General features: G+C 42.6%; 1 protein-coding gene across 1 annotated transcript in view; it reads right to left on the bottom strand.

Moving 5' to 3' along the window:
* Tbccd1 (TBCC domain containing 1) overlaps positions 1 to 27,882 on the bottom strand; it is a 44,927-nt gene that overhangs the window by 13,489 nt on the left and 3,556 nt on the right. Inside the window, exons 2-4 of the mRNA XM_031364594.1 lie at positions 14,008 to 14,386; positions 7,026 to 7,181; positions 5 to 66 (exon numbers count right to left, since the gene is read on the bottom strand). Of these exons, the coding sequence (XP_031220454.1) occupies positions 5 to 66; positions 7,026 to 7,181; positions 14,008 to 14,386 (597 nt within the window). The remainder of the gene's footprint in view (positions 1 to 4; positions 67 to 7,025; positions 7,182 to 14,007; positions 14,387 to 27,882) is intronic.

The raw sequence follows: 27,882 nt of genomic DNA on the forward strand, positions 1-27,882 counted from the left end.
AAGCAGCTCGAGGAGCTCTGACATATGATCCCAGACAAAAGCCTGGTGACTGTCATCATTCCAATTCTAAAACAAACAAAAGAAAAATGCTCAACTGAAAGAAGGTGTTCTGTAAGATAAACATTTGACATTTTAATTACATTACATTTATAAGATGTCTCATTCCCTCAAAAGAAAGTAGGTTAGCTATGTAAAAGTAACCTTGGTGTATATAATATATATAAACTAACTCAAAAGCACTACAGGTTCAACACCCCTTATCTAAAATATTGAGACTAGAACTATTATGGAGTTTTGTCTACTTTTTTATTTCTTAAGTTCAAAGCAATAGTTTTATCTATCTTTGCCAAGTAACAGGCCATTTGTCTTATGACTTATTTTTGAAGTCTTGAATAGTTAAACTAGCTACTTCATTCTCTGTTCTTACACACAGGATAGCACACTCCTTGTTCACAACTTAATTATCATTGCTCATACCAAGACCTGTGTGTGTCCTCATCCCTGGACCTAACCTAGAGTAAATGTCTTCTGTGATCATTAATTTGTTCCAAGCCTATTTTTCCTTCTAGTGCAATCTATGTGCTTGTAGCACATGAACGCTCATTGAACTCCTTTGCTGACATATGCAGCCTTTACTATTTATAGGAGGAGGCATATTCTATTCTTTATTCTAACCTTAAACTTTCTATCAACTATTTTAACTTCTTAAAATTATTTGAATCAAATCAGGAATCCTGTAAAATCATTACCAGGAATTATAAAATCAACAATTCATTCAAACAACATCATTTCATGAAAGTCCATCTTCATGTTGATCTGCAGGAAATTTGTCCAATAGGGTGGGCTGCTAATACCCACGAACCAATCATAACATACTATAGGCAGAAGAGTTTGTGTTGCCCAGTCACACTATGTCAGCGAAATGAGAAATACAGCAATGACAACATGAGAATGCATATCAGCAGCAAGAAGCAATCTGGAAATGACACCCCTGAGGCCATGCCTTGCCAAGGTACATCCATCACAGCCATGCAAAATGGTGGGCTGTCTCCAGGAAGCCCACTTGTCCACTGCAGCTCCCTCTGCACGGCGTCTGCCAAGGGCTCATTAAAGAGCAGGAACTGGAAAGCCATCTGCTCCTCTTTCAGAGGCCATAGTCTCACGCACATCTCTTTTCCTCCAATGAGAAACCATCTGTACTTCAGAGTTTCTAATCTCTCAAGAGTTGCAGGTCACTTGTGGGCTATTCTAATAGGCCCTAATGCCACATAAGTTCCCATCACTAACTAGTAAGTTCTTCAGTCTAAAGGACTGATAGCTCGAGGTCTTCATTTCAAAGCAGGCCAGTGAGATCCATGCATGGTAGTATATGTTACCTCTATGATTACCAGGGACACACAGGCTGGAGGATCTCATACACCAGGAGTTTGGGACCAGCCTTGTTAATATAATGAGATTCTGTCTCAACAAACAAAGTCAAATGTATAACAGTGAATACGTTACTTGGTTTTTCTTGAGCTTTAGGCATAGGGATTGTATTTGAGATATACCATTTGGAGGTGGGCACACCATAATCACTGACTTCTTGTATTTTGACTCCCTTTGAATCTCTACAATAGTCTGCAATTGCTGCAAAAACCTGCTTTGATGAGGGGCCAGAGATACACTTATCTGTGAATATAAAGATTAAGTAGTGGCGCACACCTTTAATCCCAGCACTTGGGAGGCAGAGGCAGGAGGATTTCTGAGTTTGAGGCCAGCCTGGTCTACAAAGTGAGTTCCAGGATAGCCAGGGCTACACAAGAAACCCTGTCTCGGAAAAAAACAAAAAAAAAGATTAAGTGTTTAGAACACAGTTAAACTACACTGGCTTAGGACAATGACAGAGGTGAAAAACACCTCTTTATGAACCAGATTCTTACCCTCACCTAATGTCTGTGCCACCATTGTTCATTGAAACAGTTGGTGAATGACTTCATGGATAGACTATCTTAATACACATCCCATTTCTTAAATGAATGTAACCTGTTCTCTGTGGGTTGAGAATGATGACAATCATTCAAGTCAAATAGCTTTGACCATAGTAGGAAATCTGTATCCAAAAATCATTCCTACAATTCATTCCTTGGTGCAGCAGAACTGTCAACTCTCATCTTAGCTACGATGGAGGTAAAATCCTTTGGTGATGTGAGGGTCACTGAAGTACAGCCTTATTACAATGAACTCCAATGTCTAAAAATTATTCTTATTTTGGGCTTATACCATAGTAAGAGCCAAGATTTTAAGCTCTACTAAAAACAAAACAAAGAAACAAAAAGACTTTATCTATTTATGTTCATTTAAAAAAATACTAGTAGTGATGTATTATTTTAAAATATACAGTTAATATATTTGGAGTTATTTCACATTTATATTGAGACAAATGTATATATTTTTAGTATTGCTGTAGACAAGCATCTACATAAGACTGTTCAATGGATTGTTGTTTTATATCAAACAATTTTTATAATACTCATTTTTATTGTTATAATATTTTATAAATTTTAAAGAGTATGACAAAATTAAAAAAATGAAAGGTATGGAAGGTATTAAAGGGTGGTCTCTGGGAGGATTGGGGTACAAAAGGGAAACAAGAATGTGATACAATTCTATTTACTTAAAATATGTTTTTAAATGTTAACAAATTCAGATAAATTGAAATCATGTATCTTTTCTCATCATAATACAATAAAACTTAAATCAATTAAAAAAACACCTCTTTAAAAGTAGCTCAAGCTGAAGAACAGTTCTGCAAGCAGATATCTTGTAGAACAATTTGCAGCTAGAGAAAATAAACAACATGTCAAAAATGGAATAGAAACTAAGGTTGTCTACTGGCCAAGGTGGCCACACTATACACATCTGATAGAAATTCTCCCAAAGTGGGTGACAATGATATCATGGCTACTTGACAATATCTGGAATCAACCTGACTACATCTGGAATCAACTAAAACCTAAGATATTGGGCATACCTCTAAGGGGTTTTCTTAATCTGACTATTTGAGGTAGAAAGACCACCCCTAAACTAGGCTACACCTTCTGGTGGAAGTCCACAAAGAGGGCCTGGAAGAAGGAAGTTTTGTTCCCGCTTGCTCTTACTCTTGCTAGCAAGTTTGTCTACCCTGGCTGAGGTGGTATTATATCTAACATCTTCAAGATTCCAACACAGGCTGAAGACCAGCAGCTCTCCAGGAATCCTCCAGCCCTTTAACACCAAGACTGGGACTGTAGAGACATGCAGCCTAATGGACTGGGCAACTACCAGATTCTTAGCCTTTCCAGTGTGAGACAGCCATTGCTGGCCTACCTGGACTACATCCTATAAGACAGCCTAACTAATTATCTTTTAATGTGGCTACTGTTCCTTGAGAACTAAAACACACATCTGTGCTGTATTGTGGAACCTAGTAATTAATAATGGACCCCCTTCTACTGAATTAAAGTTCCAACAGCTCAACCAGAAAAAAAAATCAGCAATGGATTTGTTCCCATATAAAGTGAAGTTTTTGGTCTTATGCATTGGAGAGTTTGGCCTACACTAAAAATGGGTAAAGTTACAGGTTTATAATAATGGATTCCTTTAAGAATAATCTTCAGAAAATATATGAAACAAGTACAAGTTTTTTTCCAGAACTACCCTTCAATTAAGCCTAAGAATCTTCAGTACCCTGGGATATCTCCGTAAGCATTGAGTGGATGCCCAGGGGTAGCAGAACTCAAACTTGAGCACCAAGAGCCTTGGCCAGCTCTGGCACAGTGTGGTCTTGTGCACTGGTACTGTCCAGAGGGAGCCCACAGAGAATATAGAGATGCTGTGATGCACTACCGCATTCACAAGCCTTGAGATGCACACAATGGTGTGGCCCATCAAGGTGGGTTACTGCATGCTCCAGTGCCTGCTACACCATCCTTAGAAGAATAACTTGAAAAAATCCTAACTACATTAAGAAATCCCAAAGTTAAATCTGGACAGATCATGCAGGTTTTCCGGGAGAGGGGGTGGTAGGGTCGGTTTGAGTCCAATGGAACTGCTAAGTAAACAGGAACACTAGGAAGTTAATACCGGAGAAATATCTTTATTGAAACCTATGCAATACTACTTAACCAAGACTAAACCATAGGAAGCAAGGATGATGGCGCAGGACTTCCTGCTGTGGGAATGGAGGTTTGGGAGCAAAACCAGAACCAAGAAAGCAAAAGAAAGAGAAAAGCAGTGTCTGGTGCAAGAGATGCAGCATGCTCAACTACAGATACACATGAGAACAGGAAAGAGGGATGGGAGATGGCCCAGTGTGTAAGAAGGCTTGCTTTACGACATGGGAACCCGAATTTGGATCCCTAGCATTCACACAGAAAGGTAAAGTGTGGAGCCCCTGGGAAGAGTGAGCAGGGCAGACAGGAGCACTGTGATTTGCTGGCTGCTGGCCTAGTCCCCAAACAGTGAGCTCCAGGCTCAAAGGGAAACTGCATAGAGTGTGCGTACCCCTGAAACACCTCCCCCCCCCCATGCACAAACACACGTTTGCATGCAGAGAGGGAGAGGGAAAGGGAAAGGAGAAAGAAAATGGGAGGGGAGGAGAGGGCAGGAGAGAAAAGAGATTTTTATCATAAATATCATTACTATGGCATTAAGGAAAAAAAGGGACCAGAGAGCTGAGAAGGCAAATGCTGGGAACTGACTTTCCTCCTATTCGTATAACATTTCCCCTTCTTTTCTAGTTTATTTTCAAGAGTTTTGTGGAACAACAGTAATAATAATAGCTATGTTCCTGAAAAACTAACTACTAAACAACACTCTGCAGAGTTCACTGCAGGCTGGCTTGTGAGGTCTCTGGGTTGTATACCTAAGGCAGTGAAGCCCGGCAGCACTGGCGAAGCTGGAGAACACAGAAGGAAAGTGACGGTGGACACCTCTGTCCACTTCACATGTGCAACAGTGCAAGAATGCTTGACAAATGCTCATTTTAAAGAACTGACAAACTTAAAAATTAAGGTCTTTTTGGCTTGATGCAAATCTACATTTTATTTTTGTAGAAAACTGGGTTGACTTGTACTAATAAATAAATTTACTTTAAGACAATTCCTCAGAATACATGTAATTTTACCATTTATTACTGATTACATCAAATCTGCTTACTACTAAAATAGCTTAGGAAATAAATCAGACCAACAATCAACAAATGGGATCCCAAGGAAACTAAAAAGCTTCTGTATAATAAGGGAATTGTTAGGAAATTTCGCAGAATGGGAGGAAATCTTGGCCAGCTACTTAACTAACAAAGGACTGAAGTCTACAATATACTAAGAACTCAAAAAATTAAAGAAAAAAAAAACTCAATTAAAAACAAGCAATAGGAACCAACAAAATATTCCCAAAAGCAGATATGTAAATTGATAGGAAATATTTTTAAAAAGTGTTCCACATCCTTAGTCATAATGGAAATGCAGGTGAAAGGTACATTAAGATTCTATGTTACCCAGTCAGAAAGGCCAGCATCAGGACAGGAATGGCGGCAGGTGCTGGTGTGACAGTGGCAGAGTGTGCTCTCCTTATATACTGTGCATGAGAGCACAGACTTGCAGACTATTGCGGTTTCTCAAAAAAACTAGAAAGAGGGCCAGGTATCACGGTGCACACCTTTAATCCCATCACTGGGAAGGAGAGACAGGCAGATCTTGCTGAGCTGGAGTCCAGTCTGGTCTACATAGGGAGTTCCAGGCCAGCTGGGGCTACAAGTAAAACCCTAGCCCACCCCCCAAAACCAAACAAAAACAAATTAAGAAGCAAACCAAGAACTAGATCTACAATATGACCCAGCTATACTGCTCCTAGGTATGTGCACAGAGGACTTTATGTCCAACTAGAGAGACACCTGCACATCCATGTTCTTAGCTGCTCTATTCATAATAGGCAGGAAAAGGAATCAACAAATATGTCTATCAACAGATAGACTGCTATGATAAATGTGGTACAGATGCACAATGGGATTTTAGTAACTGTTAAATAAATGGAATCATAAAATCTGCAAATAAATGGATGGACCTGGAAAAAATTATCCTGGGTGAGGTAACGTAGGTCCAGAAAGATCAGCATGTCCATTCTCCTAGTCAGGCCTAGCTTCACGTCTTTTGTGTTGTGTGTAACTTGGAGCTTCAGTGGAAGGCAGGAAACTAGAGAGGGTACAGGATACCGCCCCGCGAGATACAGATCAGGCAGGCCTCAGAAGCCTCCAAAACAACACATGCCACTGCTGTGGCCCTTGGTGAGACCCCACCACTGAAGACACTACACTTTGGCTAACCTACACTGAGAAACCAATTTCAAACTGGCTAGGAAATGCACCCCCTGCTGGATAGCTTTAAATGTGCCTGAAGGTGCTGAGTAGGCTGTTGGGAAAGAAAAGACTTCAGTGAACTGGACCCTGAACTCTGAAATACAAGATGTGCCTGGGGCCAGCAAGATGGCTCAACCGATAAAGGTGCTTTGAGCCAAGCCTGGTGACCTGAGTTCAGTCCCTGGGACCTGCATGGCAAAAGGGGAGAAGCACCTTTACAAGTTGACCTCTGACCTGCACAATGCTATGGCACACCCACAGTGTATACATCCACACTAAAGAGCTTTCATATGGTACTATGGCTTACATTTTCCCATGTTTCAACATACTTTACACACAAAAAAAGCAGATGAAAATATTTGTTTTTCTTTACCATAGAAAAGCCAGTAAGACCCTTTCTAAGACTCATTGTGTTTGACGAGTTGTTAAAACACATAAAATTACTTAAGCAACTTAAGGAGGGGGGAAAAAAGCATTTTTTTTTTTTTTGAGTCTTACTCAATAGCCCAGGTTGGCCTTGAATTCATAATCTTCCTGGCTCAGTCTCCCAAGAAGTATACTTACAAGCATTCTCTACAGTGCCCAGCTTCATCCCAACATACTTTTTTAGTGAAGGGGAAGCATTTCCTTTATAAACTATGAGCAATACCTTATTGTGACAACTGGGTCTTTCAGTGGGGCTAGGAGACTGAGGTCTGCCTCTGGGACTGGGCCATTCTTCCCCAATCAACGATGTCCGCAGAGAGATCTTGTTTAACTGCTGGATATATAGGAAGAGCAGGAATTGTAGCGTGTCCACAGAAAGCTGTTTGGAAAACAAGAGATGAATATACCTTAAACACCACCGACTGCTAGTTTACCATTTAATATACAGTAAACTAGGGCTCCATAGCTTCTTGATCTTAAAAATATCAAATTTAGAAACAGCTATCATTTGATGCCCAGACAGAGGAATTTCTAAACTATGTAACTGGAGGGAGTCACTTCAAGAAACCAATGTATTTTCTGTAAGTACGTTACAGGTGAAAAAACAGCCTCAGTTATTAGAGTAAGTAAATGAACAGACGGGGGAGGGAGGGGAAGAGTTCAACCAAGCATCAAAGTTTAACCTCGATTCACAGGCTGACCAAGAAAACAACTCAACCAGTGCAACAACTAAAGCTGGTATCAGTGTGGCAAAAGAACTATGCAGTTTCCTCACGCATGTGCATTCCAGAGTGGATGTGCCTCAGGCTCTTGTAAATATCCTAAAAAAACTTGTTTGACTTAAAGAAAATGCCGGTGTGATAGCAGACATCTATAATCCCAGCATTCAGGAAGCTAACACTGGAAGGAGCGTAGAGTCTGAGCCCATCCTGGGCTACACAGTGTGACCTTCTTTAAAACAAACAAAACCATACACAATGGGATCCAAAACCACTACAGTCCTGCTGCTGTCTTCTTATCTGAGGAAGGGCATGGCTTGAAGCTCATGCGTTTCATACTACAGTCAGGCAATATAGCTGAGTGTACACTCACATCTTGAGTATTTCTGTCAACTTGACACAAACTAGAGTGCCTGAACTGAGGAACTATCTCCATCAGCAAGACCCGGGGCCCAGTCTGTGTGATATCTTCTTGATTAATGACTGATATACGAGCCCCAGCCCACTGTGAGTTGTGCCAGCCCTGGAAAGATGGTCCCAGGTTAGATTAAAAAAAAAACCAGTGAGCAAGCCAGAGGTGGCCAGACAGGAGCACTCCTCTCTTGTCTCTGCTTCAGTTCCTGTCTCTAAGTTCCTGCTTGAGTTCCTGTTCTGACTTCCCTGAATGGACTGTAACCTTTAAGTAAATAAACCCTTTCCTCTCCAAGCTGGTTTTGGGTAGTGTTTTATCTCAGTGATAGGGAACAAACATACCCAAGAAGCTGAAAACCATAGATTCCCATGATCACCCAAATCCATTCAACCAATTGTCAACTGTGAGTTCATGTATTTAAAAAAAGACAGGGTTTCATATACCCACAGCTGGCCTCTAGTTTGTAGTGAAGGATGGTCTTGAATTTCTGAGTCTCCTGCCTCCACTTCCTTAATGCTAGGGTTGCAGGCATATACTACCACGTCCAGTTTATTCACTGTGGCAGTTCAAGGCAAGCACTCCTTTACATTACTTCTTTTAACTTTTTGTAGAAATGTAAGAAATAGCAGAAATGTAAGAAATAACATAAATTTCACATACTCTTCATCCAGCTTTCCACCTTAAAACTACAACAATGTCATAGCTAGGATATCCACACTAAAACAATCCAGAAGGAGAACACTCCCATCAACATGGCCTGTCTTCCCTATCACCTTGACCCTTCCCCGACCCTTGGCATCCACTTACCAACTCTTCTCCTCAATGTTTTAAGATTGTTACACAAGAGGAATCACACTGAGGCAGACAAGCATGGGCACTACTGTACCTTGGGACCTCCATTAAATGCTTGTGGGTAATGCACACCCCCATCATATAACAGTACACTTAGCACTTAACACTTCAACTGCACATAATATGCATACACACCCTCTTTACACAATGCACCTGGCAACCTCAGGCCTCAACTCCCCCTGTACCAGGTTACTCATGCTTCCATATCTGAACATACTATGTGTTTCCTTGCTCCTGGTAACAATGAAACTTACAGTTTTTATTCAAGCATGTCCCCAGTGTATACAGGTATAAATAATAGAAGGGCCAACCCAACTTCAACTGGTTTTAGATGTATGAAGAAGAAGGTAAAAGTTCTCTAGCAGCCTTTTTGGGAGAATCCCCTACTTGCCTTCTTATGCCTATGGGCATCTGAATAGTTAGGCATGCATATGGCTAAAATCAGATGCATTGTGGGGAGGAAGATGTACAGTAGGAAAAATGAGTATGTGACCCAATCTATAAATCAAAATAAAGAACCACTCTATTCCCCTTAATAACCAGCCCTTCCTTTCTTCATACCACATAAAAAGACTCCAGGCTACATTCCTGGGCCCTTGAATGTCTTCACTCAAATGTGGCCTGCTGTCTGTCTTGACAATGTATCTCTCTTTAATCTGTACTACTGCTTTGCGCCAAGTAAAATTACCTTGCTTCTTTTGTAAGTCTGCACTCTTATTTTCAGTTCTTGGATAAAATACCAAGAACCTGGAAATACCCACGCTGGGCCCTGACCACCAGTAATAATGGGGTAATTTAACACTTACTGTGGAGGATCGCTTGCAGAGCATAGATGCCTTCCTTTTATACATCCATTTTAACAATGTTTGTTAGTATATCATTACTGCTTCAGCCAATGTCTACGAAACTAGAAAAAGTCCTGCTTTTTCAGTTTTTATATCCATAGTAACAAGCGAAACCTATGGTACATGATAAACACTCAAAACACTTGGAAGTTTCTTAACATTTTCTTCATCTCCATGTTCAGACACTACTGCTACACCTAGCATATGTCAGATACTGGAAGAATCGTGTGGCTAAGGACTAACTGCAGTGTCCCCTATCTTGGTTGTGGGACAAACTTCATTTCAGTTTCCAAAACCTTCCTTAGGAATATATTAGCATGATGCTGCAGATACTGATTAGATGGTTGGTGAGCCTTCTCTTCTCCTCGGGCTCACATCCAAGTGGCGTTCACCTCCAGTCTCTGCTGCAGTCAATATGCAGTATAACTATACACATAGTTCTCAAGAATCTAGATTGCTATCTAGATACTAGATATCAATCCATTAGATGCATGGTTTGCATTTTCTCTCATTTTGTGATCTCTGCTCATTCCTCTGGAATCTTCTTTCACTGTGCAGTTTTAAATCTCATGCAGCCCCCATTAGCAACTCTTAGCTTATGTCCTGTGCTCCCAGAGTTCTTTTCAGTAAGTCCTTGGCTATATCTGCATCATATGCGTTTCTCCTTTAATAGTTTTAGAGTTTCAGGTCTTTGGTGCATTTTTAATTAGTTTTGTTCAGAGAACAGAGGGTCTCGCTTATGGATATCCAATTTTCCCAGTACCACTTTCTGAAGATGACAGTCTCTCTCCAATGTGTGTTTTCCACATGTCTGTTAAAGATGAGAAGGCTGCAGCTGTGCTTGCTTTTTTCTCTGGGTCTTCTATTCTATAAGTCTGCATGCTTGTTTTTGTTACTATGGTTCCTTACTACAACTTAAGATCAGGTATTGTGGTATCCTCAGCCTTGCTCTTTCTCCATAGAACTGCTTCTGCTATTCAGGGTCATCTGTGCCTCTATATGAATTCTAAGATCATTTTTCCTTGTATTGTAAAGAATGTCATCAAAACTCTGAGTTGTGTATAGCCTGTAGATCACTTTTGGTAATATTGCCATTTTTTTAAATATTACTTCTGTTGATCTGTGAGGGTTGGTGCCACTTTTCTGTGTCTTCTTCAATCCCCTCTTTCAGTGTTGAAGTGTTCACTGTAGTCTTTCACCTCCTCAGTTAAGCTTATTCCAAGGCTGGCTGACTGCTTTCTTCTTTCTTTCTCAGCAAGTTCATTCTTAGAAAATAGAAAAACTACTGACTTTTGCATGTTTTTCTTTTATCCTGCTTATTTTCTGAAAGTGTTTGTCTGGTGGAGTCATTAGGATCTTTTATAGATAATATGCATACACTTTATCTATTATTTGAGACCGAGTTGTTTAGGCTAGACTTAAACTCACTCTGTAGCCCAGCTCGCCCTGAGCCTCTGATGCTTAGGGTTACACCTGTGTCATGAGACCTTGTTCAGACTGAGCCTCTATCCTCTCCGTCTCTCACGATGAGCATTAAAACCCAACCCGGGAAACCGTTGAAGACCGTGTTCCAACCGTGTTCCAACCACAGCACATAGGAAATCTAAAATCATTAAGTGCACAATAGCATAGGGAACAGTGACCATCAAATATGCTAGAAGGCAAGGAAAACAGCCAATGTCAAAGCTAACAAAGCCTCAATCATGGACCATGCCTCTAGCTAATGATACTGCAGTAACTATATAAGGTTTTCTAAAAAGTTAGAATGCATGTACTCTTAATATATACACTAGTAAAATAATAATGTGTGCTGGAGAAATTTAGGAAGGTGACAGGCCTGTGGCCTTTACCATGGTGATGGCTTCACAGTAAAGACCTGTTCTCAAGCTCAATCATGGGAGGGAAAGGCACCGGTTTCTCCCCACTCTGTAGCTCTTCCCATCTGTGACAATAGGCATGATCTACAAAGAAGCTATTTCTTCCCACAGGAGAAGATGTAGCCTGTCAAGCACACCCTGGAGGGAGCTGTGGCTCAAGTGTAGCCCCTGTGTAAAATGAGCAAGAATAAACTGTTGTTACATTACGTAGCCTCCGCATTTCAGTGTTTCGTTCCCCTGCCCAGCAAAGCCATTTAACACTAAATGACTCCAAAATACAGAAATGTGGCTTCTTGAGTCACTGCTCACACAAGAGCCCAGAAACCCATCCTATCAAGTGCAGCTGTGTAGGACTGTTGGCCAAATGAGAAACAGTTGTTATCGGACTAAGCCGTTGTTACTATAATTAACCTACTCATATAATTAACATACTTTGTGAAGTCATTTCTACCATAAGAATGAAAAACCCTCAAGCCTCTTTCTGAATTTGTACTCTGACCTTTTTGCACACCAGTCATTCCTACTAGCTATGGAGTCTATGATGGCAGAGGTGCTGGCCTCTGTGGTTTGGGAAAGTGAGTCATGAGTTGGAAGTTGGACGCCCAGCGTGGCCATGTGAGGAGATGGTGGATCTGTGAGAGGTTGCTGTGGGCCCTAGTAGGAAGTCTCTAGGTCTTGCTCAGTTCTGCCTTCAGAAGAGATGCAGTTCTCCCAGGATTCTTTGAGTTAGCTCTTGCAAAAGGGTTGTGCCCATACCCACCTAAAGATTTATGGAAGGCAGAATTTAAAAGTGACAAACTTGGGTGCTTGGCAGAGAAAATACTGAAACAACAAAGCTGCCAAGCTGCCCCTGGGTTACCTTTGAACTGCAGGAAGAAGGGTTTAGAAGCACCACCTAAAAATAGAACCTCTAATTTAAAGGGGAACAAAGCAAAAGGATTTGAAAGATTTACAGATCTTCTAGGAAAGGAGCAAAGGAGTGCATCCAGCAACCCAGCAAGAGATCAGCATGGATAAAATGAGGCCAGAAGCATCAGGACAAGAGGAAAGTGACTTAGAGGGCACCTCAGAAGTCTGCAGAGCTACCTCTCCCTCCACAGGCCCAGGGCCTTAAAGGAAAGAACTGTCTCAGGAACAGGCTCCAAGCGCTCTCCATACGTTCTCAGCTGCTGCTCCCTGCTTTCCAGGAGAACACTCTTGGGCCACCTCAGCTATGTCAAGCAGGCCCAGGTACAGCTGATGACCAAATCCAAAGGAGCACTCATTAGCATTTAGTGTAATGTATGCTGGAGGCACAGCAGCTTCCGCACGGATTTGAAAGTAAAACGGGAGGGGTCCTGTTATACACTATCCACTGCCAACAGTACTGGAACAGAAATAATGGGACATCCACCAGGACTCTGTGTCTGGGAACTACCATTCTACAGTGCCAACCTGGAAAGCTGCAGTCATGAGACTCTAAATCGAGAGCTGAAGTATAGGCTGAGCCTAGAAGAGTCACAGAGGAAGAACTGCTTGTGGCTTTAGGGTGCAACCCCAAGCCACAACAAGGGAATTTAGAGTTTTAACAACTTGTATCTGCTCTGATGGTGTCTGGATGTGCTCTGGGCTACTTACTGCTTTCTGTTTAACTATTCCCTTTGGTATAGCAATGTTTACCAACAGCACAGCTGATTCCACTACATACTATGAATAGAAAACTTGATTTTTAGGGTCTCATAACTAAAGAGTTTGCCTCAGACCTCCAATGAGTGACTAGCATTTTAATAAGTTAAGATTTAGGGACTATCACAGAATATGATTCTATCTGTTAGCATAAGAGTTGTATGGAGCAGGAGGCAGAAGCAGAATGATATGGCTTGAATATCATTTGTCCATTCTGAATATTCACGTTGAGATTTGAAGTCAACCAGACTGTGTGAAAATGACATCTGCTGTATGCTAGAACTACATAACTAGCCTGACTGTTATTGATTTACCTGTTTTCTGTTGCTAATAAGATAAAGCAACAGACTTGGCTGATTTTAAAGAGCTTTAGTGTGGCTCATAGTGCTGGAGATCCGAGGTTGAGAGGCCACATATGTGGCTCTAGTATTCTTGCTAGTAGAGACCTGCAGCAGTATGGGAGGCCATCACGTGGTGAGAGACACTGTTTGCCTGTGTGTATGACAGTCTCTCTCTCTCTTACAAAGCTGCTGGTATTAAGTCTCAGGGCTCTGAGCTGATAGCCTTGTGTAATCCTAATTACCCCAAAATATTTTTAAAGTCAGCAGAATAGTTTCCAATTCATGCTTCCTTCAGGAGTGGGGAAATACAGACTAGTATTAAGTAAGAACTAATTAATTAAGCACATACCTCAAAATACTTCCAAACTGGAAATGCTAAAATTGGTACTTTAGAGTCACAATTGCCAACAACCTAAGACCTCAAACTATATGGCTAGTACAAAAATTAAGAATGGATTATTTCTCAGAGGAACTACATATACATCAGTTCATACCTGATTTCTTTGCTTTTCAACTTCATCTTCAGTTGCACAGTTGGACAAAATTTCAGACCATTCCAGGCGTTCCTCAGGTGTCCTCACAGAAAGATTATCAAATATTTCAAAGTAAAGCCATGCTAGATCCTTGGGCAACTGCAGCTTTCCACACGCAATGTGCCTCCAGGTAGGCCAGTACAGGCGTGGGTAGGCGCCTTCTGTGGCCCGAGTTCGCACATAGGTGGCTATCTTCCTGAGGTAGTGAAGGCTGAATTTAGAAGGAGGTGGCTCCTGCAAGGCACCCACTAGAAAAGGTTCTGCCTTTACCCAGAGGAGAACTCCGGGCTGATCCATGGTCTCCCTGAAGACATCAGGACAAACAGGCTTCTTTGCATACCTAGAAAACAAACGTTCTTTACAAACATGAAAAAAATCTCATTTACCCATTTTCTTAAAAAGTGACCCTTCCTTAATTATCTTTTTTTTTGTTTTTGTTTTTGTTATTGTTTTTGTCTTTTTTCGAGACAGGGTTTCTCTGTGTAGCCCTGGCTGTCCTGGAACTCACTCTGTAGACCAGGCTGGCCTCAAACTTAAGAAATCCACCTGCCTCTGCCTCCCAAATGCTGGGATTAAAGGCGTGCGCCACCACTGCCCGGCATTAATTATCTCTCAATGTATCATATCCTCAGAATAACAGCAATGGCTCTCATCAAAAGCAAAATAGACTTTTGGTCAAATTCCATTGCAATCTATTTGAGAAAGAAAAAACAAACACCTATGAGGAATTATCTTATTTAAATTTGTTTGAAATGGTTGTTTAAAAGTATATAAATGTATAAGGTCTAGGTTATAGTCCTGCCTAGAAAATGAAGAAAACGAGTGCTAGTGGAGGTGGTGGTAGTGGTGTAGTGTGGTGATAGTGGTGTGGTGGTGGTGATGTGGTATGGTGTGGTGGTGTGGTGTGTAGTGTAGTGTGTAGTGTGGTGTGGTAATGGTGGTGTGGTGTGGTGGTGTGGCGGTGTGGCGGTGGGATGTAGTATGGTGGTGTGGTGGTATGGTATGGTGGTGGAGGTAGGTGGTGGTGCTGTGGTGTGATGTGGTGGTGTGGTGTGTAGTGTGGTGTAGTGTGGTGGTGGTGTGGTGGTGGTGGTACTTCTGAAGGGGGGATATCACACTGTCACAAGATACTATGCTATATCCTGGGTATGAAGCACTAGTAGACACCAGTGTAACACATTTTCACAGTAATATCAGTTACACACAGAAGATTAATATAATGGTTAATAATGATTTGAATATATAGGGTCAGCGAAATGGGGCAGTGTACTGGCTAGTTTTGTGTGTCAACTTGACACAGGCTGGAATTATCACAGAAGGGAGCTTCAGTTGGGGAAGTGCCTCCATGAGATCCAGCTGTGGGGCATTTTCTCAATTAGTGATCAAGGGGGTAGGGCCCCTTGTGGGTGGTGCCATCCCTGGGCTGGAGGTCTTGGGCTCTATAAGAGAGCAGGCTGAGCAAGTCAGGAGAAGCAAGCCAGTAAAGAACATCCCTCCATGGCCTCTGCATCAGCTCCTGCTTCCTGACCTGCTTGAGTTCCAGTCCTGATTTCCTCTGGTGATCAACAGCCATGTGGAAGTAAGCTGAATAAACCCTTTCCTCCCCAACTTGCTTCTTGGTCATGATGTTGTGCAGGAATAGAAACCCTGACTAAGACAGGCAGGGATAAAGATCTTGCCACCAAGCCTGACCATCTGAGTTCAACCCTCCAGATTCACATGCTGAACAGGTTACCTTCTAATCCCCACAATTCCCCACCCATCCCCAAGTAAATAAACAAACGGAATTAAAATTAAAAAGGATTCTCAAATATTTGACCATGTAAGGTGGCCATAAGGCTCCACACCAGGCAGCATGAATGCATTTACAACAGCAGGTGGCACCCAAGACTGTGAGTGTAAACGGGTCAGGGAGAGCGAAGGCATCAGTGGATGAGCTCTCTGTAGCAGTGAACTGGCTCTGATGTCTGCTGTGCTCAGCCCCAGTACAGCGCATGCAGACTGGTTGCACCCAGTCATATGACACAAGTGGGGTCACTCATGCTCCCCCACCTAAGGGAAATTAGTTACTGGCTTCTGGTACTTGCTTATCTTTTGTCTAGATTGAATGAGACTTTGATTTTGAATGTTTATGGCTATGGTACATATATACAACTCTATATTATTTTCAAGGTAGCCTAGCATTCCTGATGTATTCCAGTGTACTTTCCAACACTTCATAGTTCCTAGTTTTTTCAGAAAAACAAGATGGGGCAAAATATTGTTGTTTGTTGATAATGGTGGCCAGAGGGACCTATTTACTTCTTACTCTCTTTTATCTTTAAAATTTCCACTTTAAGAAGTTTGTATGTTTCAGCTATTTAATATAATGCTGATTATCATCTTCCTGCATATGAATTTTTAGATGTGCATTTACAAAAAAAAGTCATTTCTGGAACTCCTGACATATAGTCCCCCTTCTCAAAACAACTATCAAACTGTATCATTTAACCAAAACATCCGCCATAAGGGGCGCTCCTTAGCATTAACATCACTTGAAAAGGACTTTTCACATGACCATATGTATTATTCTATTTTGAAAAGGCAGCAGAGATGGTTTAGTGGTTAAGTGCACTGACTACTCTTCCAAAAGCTCTGGGTTCAAGTCCCAGCATCAACGTGCATAGTCATACAAGCAGACAAAACATCCATACACATAAAAATAAGTATATATTTTAAAAAAGAAAAGAAGTAATTGACAGAGCACTTATGTGCCCTTCAGGGTGAGTTATCTTTCACCCCCTTCCGATCACACAACATTTCCCTCGATTCAAGACAAGATTTAAGGAGTTAGGGAACTTGTCTAAGTTCATATATTTAGTTTGGCACACTTTGATTTAGGGCTCTGGTCGACTTTGAGAAATTCATGACTATAAAGGTACTTTGGAAAGTTGTATAAAAGAGGCATGAGGCCCTTTGAGCACCAGATAAAAGGACAAGGAAAGGTCAACTCAAATGAGGTATGAGGGGAGGTCCGGTCCAATCCAGGAACGACCGAGTACAGCTCTATCAGGAAGACCCCTCAGTTTTCTCTAAAACGGAGACAGGGTGTTTTCGAGGCACTGGACACAGGGTGCTGACGACCCGTTATGACTCGGGGGCAGTTGATAAACACAAACCCGGAGGCTGTGACCTGGCCGCTGGGTCCGGAGGGCAAGGCAAGGGCCCGGGGACACTCCCCGGGGTCTGCCGTTCCGCCGCCCTCCTGGAGGCAGAATGGTCAAGGGCGCAAACTGAGTCTGCGGGCTAGGGGACAGCCAACCGACCCTCTCCGGAGGCCGGAGGACCGTTACCAGGGCAGCACTCACCACCACCCTTCTCGGCAGCCGCAGCAGGAGCATCCCCAATCACACGCCCAGCCGCCGCCGCCTCCGCTCAGTGCGCAAGCGCCAGGCCTTCCACCACAGAGCCCTGGCTGACCAGGGCTAGAGCGACCGGTGGCTTGCAAAGCCCGAGGCTAACTGATTGCAGGAGCTGGGAATTTTCTGGCGCTGTGCCCTTCACGCCAGGAGTAGCAAGTTTTTTATGGCTCCATACAATTGTGGTCCTCCACGTGGCTGGTACTGATGGGTAATTACATCACTAATGGCAGTTTATAGCTACTTTGGGGTAGGTACTTATAAAGTTCCTGTCTTCTTAGGCGTTTTGGTAAACTAAACCGAGGATGGAAAGGCCGGCGAACTCAACCCAATTCTAAGAAAACTTATTACTGGCTTTCAATATTCCTGTTTTCCTAGTTCTTCATAGCTTCTGTAAGTGTGATAGAACATAAAAAGTAATAGTTCCTCTTACGATAGATAAATAGGCCATAAAAAGTAGTAGTTCCTCTTAGGTAAGCTCTCTCCTCTCAGTGAGTGAGAGGGGCCAGAGCCTAAAACAGAGCCTCCCTGTGGCCATGTCTGTGGGGGGCATTTTCTTGACAAATGATTGATAAGCGAGGTCTAGCCCACTGTGGGCAGTGCCAGTCCTGGACAGATGGACCTGGATGGTGTAAGAAAGCAAGCTGAGCAAGCCATTGGAGCAAGCCTGTAAGCTGTGCTCCTCCATGGTCTCTGCTCTGGCTTCTGCTTTGAGACAACCCTGTCTTCCCTACATAAAACGGACTCTTACCTATAAGTCAAATAAGCCCTTTCCTCCTCGAGTTGCTTTAAGTCACCATGTTTTTGTCACAGCAGACACCACAAAAGCCCTTTCTTCTGAGTATTCAACAAGAGAACAGAAGCCATTTTATGATCTCTGCTCCAAACACTGTGGGAAATCCAAACAAGTGTGCTGAAACCTGGACAGCAGGTTTCCTTTAGACTCGTGGGAAGGAACTTTGCAAAAGGCCTTTTCAGCAAGTGCAAACGTAGTCAGAGCCAGAGCTGGCCTGGTTTCAAGTGGAATGCCCAACATGGGGAAGGAACTTATGGTATCTGTCCCTTGGCTCCTGAGGACAGGCTCAGCGCCGTGATAAGGGCAGTATGTACAACCTGACCCCGGTGGACCGCTCAGTACTTATGACACCTCCTGAGAAGGACAGCCAACCAACAGGATCAGCTTGTAGCCTAACTTTGCAAATGACTGTCCTGGTGAGCTTGACATCTAAGAGCCTAAGAAGGGACACAGGATCCAGACTGACACCATCAGTCAAGAGACTATATTCAGCCTGCTTCACCAGTTCTCTCCCCTTTAGTCATTGACAGGATCAGTTTACACTCCAGTGCTGATTTGTTCTCATCCTGATCTTTTTTCTCTTAATTCCTTTTCCACTTTCACTTTTAAGAGCTTTCTCAAAAGATCACAGGCTGACCTGTCTGTTGCTGAATTGCTTTGTGATTACATGGGAATTCTCACATCTGCTGCAGGACCATGCCAACAGTTAGTTTTTTGACTGGTCAATAAAAAGCCAGTGGCCAATGGCTAGGCAGAGGAGATAGAGGCAGGACTTTTAGGATTCCCCAGCAAGAAACACAGGAGAAGGAGAAGGACTCCACCATAAGAGGAGTGTAGGACAGACCACATGTCGTGAAGACAGACACAGGAGGGAGAGACAGCTGAAATGTAGGTGTGAAGAGAAAATGGCCCCATGGGATGGCTGCCCAGAAGGAAATAGGACAGCAAAAATATACTGCTACACCTGTTTGGTGGGGTCTCTGAGTCACCTGAGGTTTTAGGTTATGTGACTGCATTTCTTTACTCTCTCTCTTCATTCCACCCTTAGCCTGAGCAGCACCATCTCCCTTTTGTGCCCACGGCTCACTCGTTCTATTTACTTTCCCCTCTTTTTTAATCAACCCAACACTAGTCATAATTACTAGCTCTAATTATGGACTAATTATGTATTAGAGGACTGCTGTCCTCTAAGCATGATGTGGCTGTAGGCCTCTAAACTCTCATCAGCTGTGATCATCTGTAAAAGACCCACACAAGAATGGGCATGTTGGTGTTCTACTATGGAGGTTGCACAGGCTCATGAGGCCTGCCTCTCCCCCAGGATACTCAGGCAGTTGGTGGTTGCTAGGATGGAAAGGCTCGGAAGTCGAGCCCTCTCTGAAGATATATAGGCAGTGAGTGAACAACTGCTGATTTTCCTCAAGGTGTGTAGTCACTTATAAGCTGCCCGTGCTCCTACTGAACCCCCATCACTCATGTTCCCCTAAGTAACCCCAATAAATTCATTGGTTATCATTCTAGACTTGTATGCTTTTTTTTATTGTTGAGGGTGATCTGGTATGAACAAACATCCATTTGTGCTCCCAGAAAAAGTTCACACAATGCTTGTTGCTCAAATGTGCCACATGACAGAACCAGATGACTTTGTGAGGCACACTTCCATTGTCTTTGAAGCTGGCTGTTTAAGAGTGGAGACTCCACCAGGACAACACTTCCAAATGTGGCACAGGATGCCATGACTTCCATTCTCCGTGCTGTGGGTAAAAGATATACCATGAAATCTGCTGTGTCTGAAGGAGTAGTAGTGTGGACCTCAAGGTGGCCATTTTCCTCAGTGAGTTATGAAGGCATGTCTCTTGACCTGAGACACCCCCAAAATGGCTGATAGATTAGAGAATATACTACAATCTCTCCAAGTAGCATATATGGGACAAGGCTTCAAGTAAACTAGCCTGGACCCTTATCTAGACAGTAAGACATGCAAGTGAGGTTGAGCTGTCCTCTCAGAAAAATTGTCAAAAGGGATAAATTAGAAGAAAAAGACATGCAGATGGAAGTGCTGGCTTGACACTTCTTATGGTGGCAGAGGAAGGAGTAGATCTGTACTAAATAGCCATCACAGTGTTCTACTGCTATGAAGAGACACCACAACTAAGGCAACTCCTCTAAAGGAAAGCATTTAGCTGAGGCTGGCTTACAGTTTCAGAGGTTTGGCCCATCGTCATCAAGAAGAATGGCGCCACACAGGCAGACATGGTGCTGGAGAAGTAGCTGAGAGTTCTATATCCAGAACCACAGGCAGCAGGAGAAAACTGCTTTGAAAACCTCAAAGCCCACCTCCAGTGACACACCTCCTTTAACAAGGCCACACCTACTCCAACAAGGCCACATCTCCTAATTCATCCCAAGTATGCTACTCCCTTATGACTAAGCATTCATACATATGAGGTTATAGGGGTCACTCTTACTCAAACCACCACATTCCACTCCCTTGACCCCACAGGCTTATAGCCATATATTATAATGCAAAAATGCATTCAGTCTAATTTCAAAAGTCCCCACAGTCTATCACAGTCTCAAAATAGTTTAAAAGTCCAAGTTCAAACTCTTTCCTGAGGCTCATGGATATCTCTTAACTGTAACCCCCAGTGAAATCAAAATATAAAAGCAGATGGCACACTTCCAATGTACAATGGCACAGAATGTACAGGAATGGGAACATAGTGAGGAAATACAGGACCAAGGAAAACCAAAACTCAGCGTCTCCATGTCTGATGTCAAAGTGCTCTTCAGATTTCCAACTCCTTTAAGATTTGTTGACTGCAACAAAATCTGTCCCTCCCTCTGTTCCTCCCTCGCCCTCCTCTCTGGCTGGTTCTACACCTTGTTAGCAGGTCTCTTTGGCAGTTATCCTACCACTTGGGCATCTCCAAAATCTTGGGGTCTCCAAGGCAAACCAGACTTCACCTTCATGGCTTCACATAATGGCCCTTAGCATGCCTGTAGAGACATCTCTGCCACATACTGGCCTTAACGGCTTTCCTTAGTCACAGAAGGAGATTCCACAGACCCTTTCTTGGATCCTTGACTCTAAAGCCAGAACCACACAGCCAAGCCTGCCAAGTTGCTGCTTGCTAGGGCTGGAACACAACCCTTCCTTCAATTAATTACATTTTCATCAGCTCACTCTTTTAGAGGGTTCACTGCTCAAGCTTTAATTCCTTTCCACAAACAGAAAGCTCATCTGGGTGGGGTCATGCCCTCAGGTCATTGGGTTTTCTTTAAACATTTTAACTCCTTGAGCACTAGACTCAGCTCCATTATACTTCCTGGTGTTCCTTTTCTCCTCAAACTGTACATTTTGTAGTTTTCCTTGCTCTTTTTTCATTATAGATCTGTGTAACAGTGACCACTACCATCCATACAAAAGAGTCAATACTAGGCTGTCTTGAAATCTCTGTCCCAATGCCATTAATATAAAACTCTTCAATTTAGCCTCAGGCAGATTTTTCTTGCCAAGGGAAAAAAGCAAACACATTCTTCGCTAAAATGTCACAAGAACTGTATCTCAGCCACTTCCTAATATTCTTCCTTATGAAATTTCTTGACCTGGACCCCACAGGTCAAATCTCCCTCAGTACTGTCTTCCATGCTTATACTAAAATGGCCCATTAAGCCCCCTCTAGCATGTTTAACAACCCCTTTTCTAATCCAGAGTCCCCAAATCCACATTTCACCAAGAAGCAGCATGGTCAGGCCTGTCACAGCTACGCCCTGGTCCCTAGTAACAACTTCAGTCTTAGTGCCCACATTGCCCCTCGTGGGATCCCAAAACTTGGAACCCATAGTAAGTAAATCGTGAGGATGAGGCAGTAGTGATAGAAAATACACAGCAGTCAGATCTAGCCTATAATACAGAGAGGAAAATTCTTAGTATAGTATGCAAATGGAGGCCTTACAAATGGTCCAATACAAGAAACTATGATAATCAGGAATATTCTGTCACTGAACTGTCTAAATTGGGAATGATTTTTTAAAGTGTATGTGTGAGAGAGACACCTGGCATTTCTACGGCTTCCTGAGCACGGATTCAGTGTGGTCAGCCACCTTTCTGTTCCTGCTGTCATGCCTTCCCTGCCAAGACAGACTAGGGCTTTGGAACTGTGGGCTAAAATAAGCACCTTCTTGCTAACTTGTATTTTAGCCAGGTTATTATTTTTTTTTAATCACAATAACCAGAAAAGAAACGAATTCAAGAAATGGTACCAAGAAGTGGTGTCATTACTGTGGTAAAGCTGACCTCATGGCCTTTAGGCTTTTGCTTTGTGGAATGTTAAGGTTTTAGAACTCTAGGATGAAAATGCATTGAGTGCTTGAAGTGGAATGTAATGGGTTGTTCTAGTGAAGCCAGAAGATAGCAACACAAAAAGACCAAGACAGTGGAGCCTAGTTCATGACGCTCACAAGGAGAACGAGGATTCTGTTAGGACCTAGACTGGGGGCCAATAGTGTGATGTTTTGGTACAGAATCTGGCTGCATTCTGCCCCTTTCTAAGAATTTGATTTAGCCTGACTCTAAAGGCAATATTCTAAAATTCTAAGTCAGCCTAACACTGAGCCTGTTGCATGGTTACTACTGACTACTCTGATGCATGCATAGAATAAAAAACAGGTGAGGCAGAAATAAATATATGTGCAGTTTAAGAGAGGAGGAAAAAGCAGTAGGAAGCTCAAACCTGCCTCCCAGGCCTGTCCTGAAAAAAGAGGTGGTAACTGCTAAGAATTAACACTGTTCAAGCCCCTTGCTCTGCAGAGCAACAAAAGGAAAGGAAGGAGTCCTGAGGACTTCAACTAAGGTCCCAACCCTGGACAGGAGAGTAAATGTCCTGGTCTCCACTTCATATCTAGCAAATACGTAGGTAAGTTTTTACCAGCTACAGTATACTGAAGTTGTTACAACATGGTTCAAGAGATTCAGGCTCCACCCTGAGCTGGGAGAAGAAATAGGTAGTATCATCCATGTCATACTGATTTTGGATGCATGAAAGATACAGGACTGGGGAGGTCATGAGTTTTTTTTTTTTGTTTGTTTGTTTGTTTTTTCTTAGTCTTTCAGAGAGCATGTAAGTCCAGGAAATGCATGTGGCAGGTTGGGAGGAATTCCTGCAAGGAGTCCTCATGAAGCCACTGTGTGAAGCTGTTAGGATAAAGCCTGGGTTGTAATGGAAAACCCAAGATACTTGAGATGTCATCACCATGGCACAGATGCCAAGGAGGGCTGCATACGGAGTGGAACCAACCCAAGAGGGGGATGTATGCTGCAGGTAGCAAAGCTGGGGGGGCAGAGTTAGGCCTTGGAAACTGGAGTCCCAGGTACCAGAAATGGTACTAAAGGATGTTATTTTCTCTGCTGGATTTTAGTAATACTTTGATCTTTTATCACTATGTCTCCTTTCTCCCTTTTGGAGTAGGAATGTCTACTCAGTCCCATTGTATTTTGGAAGTATGTAATCTGGTTTTTGTTGTTTGGAAGATATAATTCAAAGATTGCCTGGAGTCTCAGAAGAGATTTTGGACTTTTGAGCCATGTTGGTGTTGTTAAAAAGGCAATGGGAACTTTGAAAGTTGGACTTAAATGCTTTTCGCATCATGAGATGGCCATAAACCTATGGGAGCCAATGGTAGAATGTTGTCAAGTAAATATGAATGGAAGCAGAAGTTCATGAGTTTGAAAACTTGGTCCTTACCTAGAAATGTATCTATGAAAGTTATGGAACCTTTGGAATGTGAATTCTTGCTGGGGGCCTTCACAAGTGGTGGGCCTTCAGGTTTTATAGCTGGACCTTGCTGCTCTCTACCTACTTTCTCTACTACCAAGTACAGGTTGGTCTTGGTCAACACAAACTTAGACATATCTGGGAAGAGGGAAACTCAACTGAGGGTTGTCTCCACCAGACTGACCTATGGGTACAGAGGCCATGAGATCAGCCAGGTTTGTTCTCCTGATCATGCTTCTCTGCCTGTGGCCATGTTTTCACCACCATGGTGGACTTTATCTTTCTGGAACTTTAGTTCAAAATGAACCCTTTCTCCTCTAAGTTGCTTCTTGTCAAAATATTTCATCCCAACAATGTCCAATTCACTGGACCAAGACAGGACTGTGTTCATAATGGAGCTAAGGTCAATTCAGCTGAGCCATAAAATAAGACATAATCTTTACAAGGTAAGAGAGGCTATAACAGATCTCAATTATTTAGACTACCATGTAAATCAAGTTTGTAAAATGCTAAAACTATCAAGAGGGGATAAGGAAAAGTAGACAAAGAGGGCCCGTCTGGGAGGACAGGTTGTTCTTGGTCAACATAACACAAACCTACACATATCTGGGAAGAGGGAATCTCAACCGAAGAGCTGCCTCCACCAAACTGACCTATGGTGCACTTTCTTGATTGATGTGTGAGAGTTTAGCTTCACTTGGGCAGGTGGTGCTGAGCTGTACAAGAACTGAGCAAGCCAGTAAGCAGCACTGCTCCAGGGTCTCTGACTCAGTTTCTGCCTGCCTCCAGGGTCCTGCCTTGAGTTATCCCTTGGCTTCTCTCCATAGTGGACTGTTAACTGCAAGTCAAATAAGCCCTTTGCTTCCCAAGTTGCTTTTGGTCATGGTGCTCATCATAGCAATAGAAACCAAATTAAGACACTGGATAACTCAAAAGAAAATGTGCATTTGTAATGACCTGAAATATCTAAAGACAAAATAGCCAAAAGCAGTGTTTGTGAGACTCTGGGTAATGCCCCGGGATAAGGAGGGAGGGCTCATGAAGTACGAATGTGGTTTGTGGAACTCATACTAAAGTATTACTTCTCATCCATATGTGCCCAATATTCTAAGGAAAGAATAGATACTGAAATATTCCATGCTATACTGGATCTTACTAGCATTTTTCTCTAGTGTCCCCTTAGCTACTGACCCCAAGATCAACTAGCATTTGCTTGGATCATGGGTGGCGGGCCTTCACTGATCCTGACTACCCTTTGCAGAAAGATTTCATTTCACAGGTATTATAATGCTAGTTTACCAACTCAGTAAAGAAACTGAAAGGCATAAACACACCAAGAGGAAGAGAGGAAATCAGTTCACACAGGATACTAGACCAAACACAGCTATAATGCTCAGAAACTTTACAATTAGGTAAAGGTACAGATGACATGCAAGGGAATGAGAAAACTCTCCAACGTGCCTAGGCTTGTGTTAAAGCAATAGTTAAAGAGTTTGAAGTGTGGTGTATTGGTGGAAAAAGATACCCTCAGATGCCATAAGGTTATTAATAAGAACTCTAAAACCAGGGGTAGACCACCTTCCTAAGAGTTGCTGGCCAAGGAACCCCTTACCCACCCCCACGCTATTGGGTGCCCACAGAACTAGACGGAAAGACCTTCTTGCTGAAGACATCACACACTTTGGCTGCTGGACATGGGAAAATCAAGCTGGGATTAAGCTGGAAGCTTCCTCCCTGTTGGCTAGTTTCCACGGTTCTTAAAAGGTGCTGTGTAAAGCTGAAGATTGCCACCAACAGTCTTACCTATCACATGCCTTCTGATACAGGACTAGCATGGTCATTTTAGACAAAACCAACTTCTTTTCAATTAGAGTTGAGGCCTGTTCCACAGAAAGAAATGGAAGAAATTCATGGCTAGTATTATAAATCCAGTACTTAAACTCGGTCAGTGGAGAAGCTACTGCTGTGGATTTGCTAACTGAACATGATGTGCCTTCAAACTGCCTTTACATGTTTATGCTTATGCCCAGATTACTGCTGCTGTCATCTCTGGACCACAAAACTTTGGTGGGCAACAGTTCTGTAGAAACAAAAGTGGCCAAAGTAGAAAAGACTGAGTGCTGAGTGCTCAGCCCTAAATAGGTGATCTATATCACCAATATCTATACCATCTATAACCTACATCATCTACAGCACCTACTCATTCACCCAAGGCTCCAAGAATGCAGAGGAAAGAGACTTGGGAGGAAGGGGGTGTCATGTCGTGGAATGCTGTCTACCAAGCATGGCATGGCCATTGAGCTCTTGAACTCTAAATAACAATGATTAACTGCATGAGATCTGTACACCCTGTGACTGGCTGTAAGAGACTTGCCAGTTAGTGTTCTGTTATGGAGGCTACCCCTCTGAGGATGTACAGCAGTAAACAGCTGCTAGTAGAGGGGCTCACCAGGCTGGGTGTCTCCCAGAGGATCTTCAGGCAATTAATAACTGCTAGGAGAAAACTTTTCTTGAGTGTTGCAGTTGCAAAACTGCCCATGCTCCTCCAAGTAATTCTAATTAGAAGCACATTTGGGTAGAACTGTTCCTTTGGTGAGGTGAAAGGCTCCCAGGTGATGTTCACACACACTAATCTTACTCTGCTCTTCCTCTTTCCATGCCCACCCACAGTAAACATACCTTAGTGAACTATCTTAGTTCTTAGTACTATCAGTGCCCCATTGCATCCAGGATGGCCAGAGCTCAAGGGATGACTTGCTTTTTGCTTTTCGGACTATTACTGTATTTTCATAGTGGGCCCACGCTTCAATGATTGTTTTTACAGACAACATTTACTCTCAGAGAAGTTTCAGTATTGAACCCAGTACCACAAACACATGGGCCAAAACTTGGAATCATATACTTTAAGCTTTGAAAGATGACAACTGCCAGACCACAGATACCCAAGCCATCTGGGGAGGGAGAAAGGAGGCCTTCCCATGATAAAAACAAGATAATAGAATTCATAACCAAAAGGGACATGCTACAGAAGATATCAAAAGGAGTCCATCACAGTGGAAAGATAAACATACCCAGAAGGCCAAAAGAAAGAATAACTATGGCAAGAACTGGAAAATGCCTACCACTATGGGATGATTTATATATGCTCTGCCCAGGGAATGGTATAATTAGAAGGTGTGGCCCTGTTGGAGTAGGTGTGGCCTTGTTAGAGTAGGTGTGTCACTGTGGGTGTGGGCTAAAAGACCCTCACCCTAGCTGCTTGGAAGTCAGTCTTCCACCAGCAGCCTTCAGATGAAGATGTAGAACTCTCAGCTCCGCCTGCACCATGCCTGCCTGGATGCTGCCATGCTCCTACCTTGATGATAATGAACCTCTGAACCTGTAAGGCAGCCCCAGTTAAATGTTGTCTTTATAAGAGTTCCCACGGTCATGGTGTCTGTTCACAGGAGTAAAACTCTAACTAAGACACACTACAAATCAACAAAATGATGGAAAGTAATACTTATTTTCATTGATAATTGAATCTCTATTATCTCCATCCCTCAATCAAAAGACACAAGCTAGTAGACTCGGTTAAAAAGATGTAGGGAAGATCTACCTTTTTTGTTGCCTCCAAGAAATGCATCTCACCATCAAGGACAGATACTACTAACCACCTTGGGGAGAAAGAATGGAAAAAGAGTATTCCAAAAAAATGAACCTAGGAAATAAATGGGTGTTGCTAATTTAGTATCTGACAAAATATATTCCAAACCAAATCTATTCAGAAAAGATAAGGTCACTTCATATTGACTACGGAACAAACAATCAATCAAGATGTTACTATTACAAATTATATATTCCCTCAACACACAAATGGGGCCGA

This window comes from Mastomys coucha, unplaced genomic scaffold (assembly GCF_008632895.1).
Source record: "Mastomys coucha isolate ucsf_1 unplaced genomic scaffold, UCSF_Mcou_1 pScaffold12, whole genome shotgun sequence".
Lineage (NCBI taxonomy): Eukaryota > Metazoa > Chordata > Mammalia > Rodentia > Muridae > Mastomys > Mastomys coucha.